This window comes from Momordica charantia (genome assembly GCF_013281855.1).
Source record: "Momordica charantia cultivar OHB3-1 chromosome 8 unlocalized genomic scaffold, Mcharantia_2.0 BLBB01000008.1, whole genome shotgun sequence".
Classification (NCBI taxonomy): Eukaryota; Viridiplantae; Streptophyta; class Magnoliopsida; order Cucurbitales; family Cucurbitaceae; genus Momordica; species Momordica charantia.
The window spans coordinates 4,063,022-4,073,328 of NW_028275166.1; the positions used below are offsets into that span (position 1 = coordinate 4,063,022).

Consider the following 10,307-nt stretch of genomic DNA (forward strand, 5'->3'; position numbering starts at 1 on the left):
CGTGTGATCACTAATATTTAAATAAAGAGTATATTCTCAAAAGAAAAGGCATCGAGTAAATTAAGAATTTATTTAATTAAAAGAACCCTATCAGGCACCAAGTTTTTATATGGATAGTTCAATTGATGAACAAACGTGTAATAAATTTTTGAAAATAGTACAATGAAATTAAAAAGTATTTTTTTCACTATAAATTAAACAATTACAAGAACTCAATTCATAAGAACTAAATTGGGAGTTTTAAAACTGTTGAGGGTAAATTCGAGCCGGACATGTGTCGGATTCTCAGAGTGACAATGAGGTGTGGGACCACAAACAGTTATCACCGTACACTGCGTATGTAAGCGAGTGCGTCGTTATATGATGAGAGCGATGAGGATGCTGCAGGTTGCAGGCCTCTCATTGCCAGGAGCGTACACCTCCTACGTCAGGGTCTTGTACAGCTCGGTGCACCCTTGCCACTTCAACCGTGGTCGGCCATCCGTGCTTATAAAAGAGAAAGATCTCTACCTTAACGAGGAATGTGAAAAATCTATTACTAAAATCCTAAGGTGTCTATCCTATTTTCTTTCTTCGATTATAACTTATCATCAGAGTGTATTAGGCGCAACACCACACCTACATCGAATTTTCTAATTGCATACTCATTTTGTTATTTGACGAAAGCATCCGTAGGAGGGACACTCCAAAATTCGCCTTGAACAGAAACTATAAACTTCAGACTTATGATTTACCCTTCAAATTTTATTGGTAAACATTGACACTTAAAATATATGTATAGAATAATTTTTGTCATAAAAAAAAACACCAATAATAAAGTGTGTGTGAGTTATCCACCGTTAAAAATTTGATAATTGTTTTTAAAATAAAAAGTATATCCCTTTTTTTTTTTTTTTTTTTATATTACTCTAGAGTAGTCACTCCAGAAATAAATGCTCACCGGTTAATATTCTTTTGATTGATTGGGTCCAAGATACCCAAATTTGATACTGGAAAATAATCGATGACGTAAGCGACCCACTCCCCGACTCAAAAGAAATGATTTATAAGAACTGGCTTGCCCCTTCGCAAATTTAGAATTCAGCTCTCTCTCTCTCTCTCTCTCCCCTCTAAATTCTCCGGCCATGGAGCGCTGCACAAATGGCGCCGTATCCTCGGAATTGGCTCTCTGTGCGACGTCGTCTTCGTCCCGGTCGATCGACGTGGAGGAATCCACGGCGGTGCGGATCCGGCGGCTGATAGCGGAGCATCCGGTGATCATCTTCAGCCGCACCGCCTGCAGCATGTGCCACGTCATGAAGACTCTCCTGGCCACCATCGGCGTCCATCCCACCGTCATCCAGCTCGACCACCACCACGAGATGGCCGCCGTCCCTTCCTCCTCCGCGCCGGCGCTCTTCATCGGCGGCGCCTGCTTCGGCGGCTTGGAGACCCTCGTCGCCCTCCACCTCAGCGGCCATCTCGTTCCCAAGCTCATCCAAGTCGGAGCTCTCTCGGTATTGCCCTAGCCCTAGCCCCCAATTACAATTGCAATTACAAATTTTCATCAATTTCAGATCAAATTAGGGTTTATTCATTCATAATAGGCTTACAAAGTATACTAAAAAAAATGAAACGGTTATAAATTATAACTTATAAGTTATAATATAAGATCCTGAATTTTGGGTTGCGAGTATGATTTTTTTGATACTCGCGGTGCAGGTCGGACACGTGGAGTGTTGAAAGGGGAAATCAGGATTGGTGGTCATGCAGGTGCCGGACAGAGGATGGATGCCGCTGTGGACTGTGGACTGGTGCTGGTGGGGGTAGTTTTGTAATTATTGGCTAATTCTCTCGTCGCCACTGAAGAACGTGTGGGTGTCCTCCAAAAATGAAAATCGAGCGTTTTCTTTTAAAACTTTGTATCGTGTAATAAAATAATTATTAAAAAAAAGAAAAGAAATATATGAAATTATGAAGTCTATTCTAATAATATCTTTTTAAAATAAATTACAAAAATTGTGCGAGAAAAAAATGGAATATTAGAAAACAAGGAAATCGATTCAAACATATTCGTGTGTGATAATTGACATGTACTCCCTTTCTGGAAGTCGGAGATTCGATCTCCCATATTTTCAAATTGTTGTACTAAAAAGAGAGAGAGAAAAAAAACCATACTTGTGTTATCAATTTTGCAAAGAAGAGAGGAAAATTTGTATGAAAAAACTACAAATTTATAGACTATTTGAGAATATTCAAACAAAGTCATAATGAATTAAGTAAATGATATCTCTAGGGTTCATTTTAGATTAAGAAAATTATATTATACTTATACCAGTTGATTATGAATTTTAAAAACAATAATAATAGAGGATAAATTGAAAATATAAAACAAACTATAACATAAAAGAAGCTATTATTATAAAAATATAAAAATACCAAAATTTACCGAAACACCCTTTTTAAAATTCACAGCCATATTTTAAAAACTCAAAGAATAAAAGTAGCTTTTCGGAATCCATTTTATGTTTTTAAATGTTGACTAAGATTCTGGTTAAAAGAAATAATAATTAATTAATTAATTAAATAAAAGAAGATTGCTGCAAAAGACAACCTAAATATTGAAGGACCAAAGAAAAGTTCGAAAACGATGTTTAGAGGATGCACAATAAAGTAAATATAAAACCCAGTCCAAATCTTTTCAGCATAACCAGATTAATTTAATCTCTCAGTTTACACTTCTGTACAGTGAAAATTTTTGGTAAGATGATTTTGATTTTTTAAGCACAGTAAAAACTGTAACTTTACTGCTTTTCTGGTTACAAAGGAAAGGGAGAAGAATGAAGAAATGAAGAATAAAGGCTAAAGAAGCTCTGGAAAGGAAAAAAGAAGTTGACAGAAAGAAAGAAACAGGACACCAGGGAATTTTTCTTTCCATAACAGAATCTGTTCTTTTATTGTTGTTTTCTGTGGCTGATGTTGTTATTCTTTTGACATATAACAAAAAAAATTGATGTTTGAGTGATGGCCTCGAGAGCGAACGAGGCGAATGAATGGTTTAGAACATTTTACAGTAACGATATCGAGCTCGAGATCGAGATCAAGCTCATTTCTGCACTCACTCTCTACGAATTTTTCTGGTTGCAGTTTTTTGTTTTCCAGTTCATGCTAATTTCTAATGTCTACAAAGTTGTCATCAATGTCAAACAAACAGTTTTCTTCTACAATCCACCCCATTTCATGAACTTCTTCACCTCGTCGTACAAAACTAGTATCGCAGCTGCACCAGTACTCCTAAACATGTTCGAAACCGCCCCTCGGTAGAAAGAGCTAACCCCCTCCATCCTATAAATCTTCTTCCAGCACTCCAGGGTGCTAGTGTACATTGGCTTATCTAACCCAGATTGCATCATCATCCGTCTCCTAACCGTATCGAATGGATATGACAACAACCCGGCTGAGGTCGTGACCACTTGAGCCACTCCCCAGCGCTTCCATAGCACCAACTCTGATTTAGACTGTGCTGCCAAAATCTCTTTCATTGTGTCAAAACCACCGAAATAAAGACCTCGGTGCACGACCATTCCTTGTAGCGAGGCTGGAAGGCCCCTGTAAATCCCTCGAATACCATCCTTTTCGCGTATGGTAGCAAGGAAATGATAGATACCTCGAAACTGACGGACATCAGTTCTTCCAATGTCAGCAGCAAGACGAGTGTGAGCGATATCGAGAGGGTATATCAAAATCAGTGTTGAACAACCAGCAGCAGCCCCAGCAATAAAATTGGACGGTGGACCAGAAAGAAAATGTCCATCTCCGAAGCCATTCCTCAACAAGTCTCTATACAAATCCTGTACACGGAAAACAATGTTCAGACACCATAAACTCACTCCAAGAATTGACAAAAAGAGCCACAGCCAAGGTGTACTTGATATTTTAGATACAGGGTGGATCGATATCAACCAAAGAAAACTAAAATGAAAAAAATGAATGTCGAATGAGCGAAATACAAATAAGAAAGGCTTCTTACACAAAAATACAGAAGGCCAACGAAAAACGCTTGTACTATAAAATAGATAATGAACGTACAAGAGATGTCAGTTTTAGAAGTGGAATGCAGAAGAACACCTCAATCACAATCTTTATATATTCGCTCGTTTTGCCACACCGCACAATTTATATCAAAGCAGGTTACAGCTAAAACTTCAAGATATGTCTCAGTTAAATAACAATGAAAGAAGTATATGCCTATTCTCTTCTCCATTTCTACCTCATTTTCTCTCTTCAAACACTGATAACTTATGGCATAGAACAAGCACATTAATGCACTATCATCAGCCTCCTGATTTTCCATCTCCTATCATCATCAGAACTCGGGGAGAAACCGGACATGACTACAATTCGATAATTCATTAACATTTGTCTTTGCTATCCTCAAAGTTTCTCTAGTTCATAACTTCTAGTTTGTACTGATTCATTATTCCCACTTCAGCCATGAAAATTGCAGCATCCCCTCAACTAAAAGTAGGTTTTGTTTTTGGCTCAACACATAACCGTTGGCATCAGGCTTCTTGTTAATCTTATCAGCAAAGAAAAAAGAAAAGGGCAGGCCAGCCATTAAATAATCCCACTCTTTGAAGACTTTTTGCATATAAAACTCTTTCAAAAAGAAAAGGACAAAGCAAAGCAAGTTTGATGACAAAAGAAAAGATGGTTTGCCAATGAACCAATTAGTTCCCCTTCACATTTGCCAAGCAATCAAGAGAGATCCTTCAGGTAATCTAAAGAAATCAGAAAACTAGAACAGAAAACTACATGGTTTCAAAGGAAGAACACAATCAGCGAATGAACAGAATATTTTCAAGAGAAACAAGATGAACCAAGAAACTCCATTCCTAAAATATTTTCAGAACAAGAATTTGGTAATGGTAGTACCTTGAGAGAAAAATTTAGGGCAACTGAGGGATAATAACGAATAACACTGCTTCCATTGCCTCTCCACAGCGAAAGAATGCCTTCTTCCCTAACCGTGCGAAAGATACAATCAAACATACCCTTGAATCTTCTTCGCCCAACTCCAACAATGGCCAGATTGCTCTCTTGGGTCTGTAACAGAAGCTTCGCCCTCTCAATTGGGGCAACGATTGTGTGTACGAGGCCGCCCATGACGGCTCCCGCCAACAAATCACGATGGAAATTCGTCAGCCATTGGTGTGCTCGCGGCGATATCGGGATTGATCTTGAATCCCCAATTTCATGATCATCAGCATCTTCTATACGCATTCCTCAAAACCCACGATCTTTACGAACCCAGGAAGAAAGATTGTCCACTTTATGGCTTCTTTCTGATATTTGATACCAAAGGAACAAAGAGAAGTGGAAAAAGAAAAAGCTACCCAGTAAGAGAACTCAATTCGTTGGTCAATCTTTCGTTTATTCTCAAATCTTGGAACTTCAAAGAGATTTTTCCCTCGTTTTCTTGCAGGCCCCTTCGGTTTGGCAGAACTAGAAGAAGAAGAACAACAAGAAGAACTACGATTCCCGAAAAAGGGTATTTAAAATGAAGGCTGAACTTTGATGAGGGGATGGTCAGTCGAAGCAACGGCCCTGATTGGTTCCGATCAGGTTGAGGGTGGACGCAAAAAGGGCTGATTTTGATCGTCCTTATCATAACGATTATCATCGTATTCATCTCTACGTAATTCTTTTCTCAAACCCATCAGTTTTCCTCTCAAAAATCAAAATAAATACACCAAATCCAAATCATCTCTTCGGGTACAATTAGACGCCTTCATAAATAACGTGTTTTGTTTGCAAAACAAATGGATAATGTGGCTGACTACATTTTGCCTTTTCTTTGTATTTAAGAAAAGAAAAACTAAATACAATTTCATAAAAATATAAACTTTGATTTTAAGATTAGGACCATTTCATATATTAGCCTAAAAAGTTTATAAAAATATAAACTTCGATGAAGTTTGATGTTTTTTTAGTACAATAAATGTGAGGGAAGGTGGCGGAAGACTTGATGAAGTTTGATGTTTTTTTTAGTACGATAAATGTGAGGGAAGGTGGCGGAAGACTTAATTTTCGAAGAAGGTAATTGATGTCTTATCTACTAAAATTTTATTTCAAAACTTAAGTTTCGGTTATGTTGTAATTTTATACCGTTGAATACAGTATAACCAATAAATAGCAAAAGAAAATGGATACTTGAAGGAAAAATAAAATGGCAATTGAACCCTACTCTCAAATAAGCAAAATAATAAGAGTGAATTTTTCAGATACAAAAGATTACAACAAACTCATTTATTTTGCAAACAAGAAACTAACAAAAGCAATGAAATTTGAGGCATAGAGCTTCTTCTTCAGGGCTGGTTCTCATTGATTTGAGCCTTTGACATGTTCCAAACATTCAAACTGGAAATCACTACACTTTGAGTTCCATTGTTGAATGCATATAAACGGGCGTCTTTATCGACAGCCAAAGTTGGATATACTCGGGAAGTGATGCAAGTTTTTCCTTCCCCTGCAAAGCTCTCGACAACGGAATGGTCTACCTGCAAAGTTTGGGGCCAAAAGATCAACAAAAGAAAGAGCAAACTCGATGGACAAAACGAATAGCATGAACTAATCGCCAATCGGTAGTACCAGCGTTCTCAATGATATCTTTTCGTGGCGTGGATCTATGTCTACGAATGACCCATAAGTGGTTTTATCTACCCTGTTTCTGAAAGACGACCTGTCGGTTCGAAAACAAGGAATTCAATTGAGTTAATGATGCGAAAAACACCTTCGAAATGCTTGAAAATAGAAAGTTTGTGGCATGGATTTGACCTGCTTTGATCACTGCACATCAGCACTACATATCTTTTATGAGCTTTGAGAATATGAAAGAATACTGCAGTTTGTTCAGACAAGTCATTGGAGGCCAAAACCAACAAACCAAAGGGCCCAACTCTCCCGTTAACTGATGCATTTCTTTCACTACACAGCAATTGGGGATCAACCCATCTTGTGTCCATTCTCTCGGCCTCCTCTAAGTACGGAAATTCAAACGAAACCTCTGCATCGACCTTGAAACCAATTGATCATAAAGTCAAAGTCTATAAAATCTCAATAATACACAGTAGTTGCACCTGCGCATAATCTCACCTGTGAGGCCGAGCCACCAGGAACTTTCATTGTTGATCTTCCTATAAGTTCTTTATGATTCAAGCTAAAATGGTTTCTGCGTAAAGCCTTAATTTCCTCAACTGGCCACTGTATCAACTGCCTTCCAGTTTTAGATAGCCAAATCTTCCGAGGAACCGCCTGCATTTTGAAGTTTTAAGTAATAAGATTTTAGTTTAAATTCTAGTGTTGTGTCTAAAAAGCCTATGAACATTTGACTGTCGGATCTAGCACAAATTTGAAAGTTGAGAGACAGACAAAAACTTGAAAATTTTGGGACAATTTTATAGTTTAACCAACAAGATTCAATCTAATTCATCCAGTTCATTCTTCAGTGTGAAAAGTCCCCACTTCCATAATCTCAAAACATGAAAATGGATCATAAGGTTTAAGTTTTACCTGCAGTCCAGACCATCCCTTCTTGATATCATCTTCTCTGCTATCAGATTCATTAACCCAACCCCACAAAATCCTCCTCTTCTGGGAGCTGTCATAGAATGTCTTGGAAGCATAAAACTTCCCATAATCATATCTCAACCCTAAGTTGGTTCCTCTAAAGCCAAAATCAGAACCAGAATCAGGAGTGAACTTCTCTTCCTCAGGGGCATAACTTCCCAATGTATAATAATCATGAGAGTTAAAGCTAGCCTTCATCACATGCTTAACACCAATCCCAAACCCACTTGAAAAATCAACCCCATTCGTTCCATTAAGCAGCACAGGGAAAAAATCAGGGCACTCCCAAGTTCCAGAATCTGGAGAAGAATAAAGAGGAAACCTGAGCAGATTCCAACGAATGAAGTCCTCGCTTCTGTAAAGCATCGCCGCTCCTCCTCCATCGCTCGTCTGGCCTCCAATGGCGACCCTCCACCCTCCATCTGGGCCACGCCAAGCCGTTGTTGGGTCTCTGAATCTATCTCCCAGGACGTGATCGGGCGGAGAAATGATGGGATTATTGGGGAATTTAGTCCACTTTTCGAGAAAGGGGTCTGAGAAATTGGCGGGGATTGCTAGGTTCTGAACCTGGTTGAAACTGGAATCAATTCCAGTGTAGAGAATTACGGGCTTGTTGCCGGGGAGGAAGGAGGCAGAGCCAGACCAGCAACCGTTGATATCGAAGGGATGGGTGGGCTCTAGAGCAGGATTGAGATGAACCCAATTGATTAAATCGAGTGAAATTGAATGAGCCCACACCATTTTTTGATTGAAGACTGCTCCATTTGGGTTGTACTGATGAAACAGGTGGTACACTCCCTTGTAGTACATTGGCCCTTTGAACAAGAACAAGAATAGAAACAAAAATACCATTTTCAGCAAATAATTTGGGGAATTTGTGTAGTTGGTTTCAAGATTTCAACTCCTTTATCAAGTGACATTCCAAAGATCTCGACTACGGGCGCTGATGTGAGCATAGTTCAAATAATTAGACATTAGTATTTTTCAATATAAGTTGTAGGTTCGAATCTTCTCTCTTCCGTTCATTTATAATATACTAAATTGTAAAAAATATCTATGAACTTTGCCATTTATTTCAAAAATACTTTATGGCTTCAAAAGTTTCAAAAATAATCTTTTAGCTAGCAAACATCTGCTAATATTTTAAATACAAAATCTAAACGACGTGACAACTAACGTCTCAGTTTTGTCCTAAAAAGTCTTATTGTTTGTTCATCTATTGTCTACCCAATAACTTCTTTCACATTTCATCAACATGAACTTAGCTCACTGGTTAAGAGACCTAATTCCTTCCTCTCTCAAGGTCGGAGGCTTGATCCCCCATCCTCACAATTGTTGTACTAAAAAAACATTCTTTCACATTTTATCAACGGATGCTTGCTCAAATGATGTTTTTTTGAAACCTTTATGAAAGATCAAGGATACTATTAAAACTTTTGAAAGAATAGGAATATTTTTTAAACAAAGGATAAAGTTCAAATCATTACTTTAAAGACTTCTAGAAAGCTCGGTTGTGAGTTGTTTACCATTTGGATCTGCACGAGACAATACACATCGATGGTTTAGTGATCAAAATGGTAAATTTTGAGCCAAAGGAAAACAAAATAAAGGGTTAGATGATGATATGAAATGGAAATTGAAAAACAAAGAAATAGGAAAATTTTGTGTTACCATTCATCCAATTTTTTGGGGGTTGAAAGTGGTAAGATGTCCTTAGAGCTTGTTGTGGAATATGAAGTTCATTGGTTTGGCCATGAGAGACCACAAATCCAATTCCATTGCTTAGGAGAAAAACAAGGCATAAACCAACAAAGTCAAATTTGCCCATTTTCAACCATTTTGTTGGCATTTCATGAAATCAAAGAGAATGACCAAATATTTTTTCAAATGTATTGAATCCAAACATCCATTAGTTATGTATATATATATATAACTTCAATTTATCATAAGTTAGGTCCATTTTAATGTGGTTTAATTCTTAATATTTTTTGTTTCTTTAAATTAAGCTTTTTTTTTTTTTTACTTCTTAAAAAAACTAAAGCAAATCATGGACCTACATTTTTTAGTATTTAAATTTTAAAAATATTTTTTATAATCAGATAACAAACCAATAAAATGAGTAGTAAACCAAGCATGAATTATAGAAAATAAAAGAGAGTTGCCAAATTTTTTAAAAAAGAAATAGAATATGGTTTTTACTTATATAATTTTATATTTTATTAAAATAAAGTTTGCAATCATAGATAGGTTGAACTATATTTAAGTTGATTTTAATTTGTGTAACTCGCTCTAACTCTGGTGTTTGTATTACTATTTTTTAAAATTCGTTTCACAAAAGATTTATTTATTTTTTTAAATTTCTTTAGTTGGAAAAGAAAAATATAATAAATTAAGTTTTTAACTTATTTAAAATCTATTGGAAGTATATGGGACAAAGCAAGATGCTAAGTTAGTTACTTTGATGTGAAAAGCAATGCAATTAAACAAAGTGTTTTTGCCAAACTAATGCATATATAGAAGAGGCAAAATTGTTCACAACACCTCACCCAACTTATGTGAATTGTCATAAAAATATCATCAAAGTGACTCTTTTGTAACAAAAATCTCAAAATAATTTCACATCACTTTAAAAACCTTTTTTAACACAAACATTAATATGAAAATTCAAAACAATAAATAATGAATCGGGAAATTCAACT

General features: G+C 36.7%; 3 protein-coding genes across 4 annotated transcripts; 1 reads left to right on the forward strand and 2 right to left on the reverse strand.

Annotated features, from left to right (window-relative positions):
* Positions 1 to 1,086: 1,086 nt before the first annotated feature.
* Positions 1,087 to 1,972, forward strand: LOC111004965 (glutaredoxin-C6). Its single transcript, XM_022276292.2, has 2 exons — positions 1,087 to 1,496; positions 1,702 to 1,972. The coding sequence occupies exons 1-2, from the start codon at positions 1,125 to 1,127 to the stop codon at positions 1,720 to 1,722; spliced, it is 393 nt and encodes a 130-aa protein (XP_022131984.2). The 5' UTR covers positions 1,087 to 1,124; the 3' UTR covers positions 1,723 to 1,972.
* A 932-nt stretch (positions 1,973 to 2,904) lies between these two features.
* On the reverse strand, positions 2,905 to 5,725 carry PM-ANT (Mitochondrial substrate carrier family protein). Its single transcript, XM_022276223.2, has 2 exons — positions 4,915 to 5,725; positions 2,905 to 3,830 (listed from the first exon to the last, which is right to left on the reverse strand). The coding sequence occupies exons 1-2, from the start codon at positions 5,260 to 5,262 to the stop codon at positions 3,201 to 3,203; spliced, it is 978 nt and encodes a 325-aa protein (XP_022131915.2). The 5' UTR covers positions 5,263 to 5,725; the 3' UTR covers positions 2,905 to 3,200.
* Positions 5,726 to 6,192: 467 nt separating this feature from the next.
* On the reverse strand, positions 6,193 to 9,502 carry LOC111004934 (beta-fructofuranosidase, insoluble isoenzyme CWINV3). 2 transcript variants are annotated; one of them, XM_022276222.2, is made up of 6 exons: positions 9,280 to 9,502; positions 7,552 to 8,423; positions 7,135 to 7,293; positions 6,817 to 7,055; positions 6,631 to 6,721; positions 6,193 to 6,539 (listed from the first exon to the last, which is right to left on the reverse strand). In XM_022276222.2, the coding sequence occupies exons 1-6, from the start codon at positions 9,455 to 9,457 to the stop codon at positions 6,348 to 6,350; spliced, it is 1,731 nt and encodes a 576-aa protein (XP_022131914.1). In that variant the 5' UTR covers positions 9,458 to 9,502; the 3' UTR covers positions 6,193 to 6,347. The 2 variants fall into 2 exon arrangements, with proteins under 2 accessions (XP_022131914.1, XP_087983699.1); XM_088127573.1 differs by lacking the exon at positions 9,280 to 9,502 and adding an exon at positions 9,096 to 9,113.
* Positions 9,503 to 10,307: the final 805 nt, after the last annotated feature.

Bases quoted from the DNA above. Each gene is read 5' to 3' on its own strand.
- PM-ANT (XM_022276223.2), bottom strand. From the start codon at position 5,262: ATGCGTATAGAAGATGCTGATGATCATGAAATTGGGGATTCAAGATCA. The intron at 3,831-4,914 runs GTACTACCATTA...TTCCGTGTACAG, and splicing joins CCCTAAATTTTTCTCTCAAG to GATTTGTATAGAGACTTGTT.
- LOC111004934 (XM_022276222.2), bottom strand. From the start codon at position 9,457: ATGCCAACAAAATGGTTGAAAATGGGCAAATTTGACTTTGTTGGTTTA. The intron at 6,722-6,816 runs GTCAAATCCATG...TCGAACCGACAG, and splicing joins ATGTGCAGTGATCAAAGCAG to GTCGTCTTTCAGAAACAGGG. The intron at 6,540-6,630 runs GTACTACCGATT...CAAACTTTGCAG, and splicing joins AGATATCATTGAGAACGCTG to GTAGACCATTCCGTTGTCGA.
- LOC111004965 (XM_022276292.2), top strand. From the start codon at position 1,125: ATGGAGCGCTGCACAAATGGCGCCGTATCCTCGGAATTGGCTCTCTGT. The intron at 1,497-1,701 runs GTATTGCCCTAG...CTCGCGGTGCAG, and splicing joins TCCAAGTCGGAGCTCTCTCG to GTCGGACACGTGGAGTGTTG.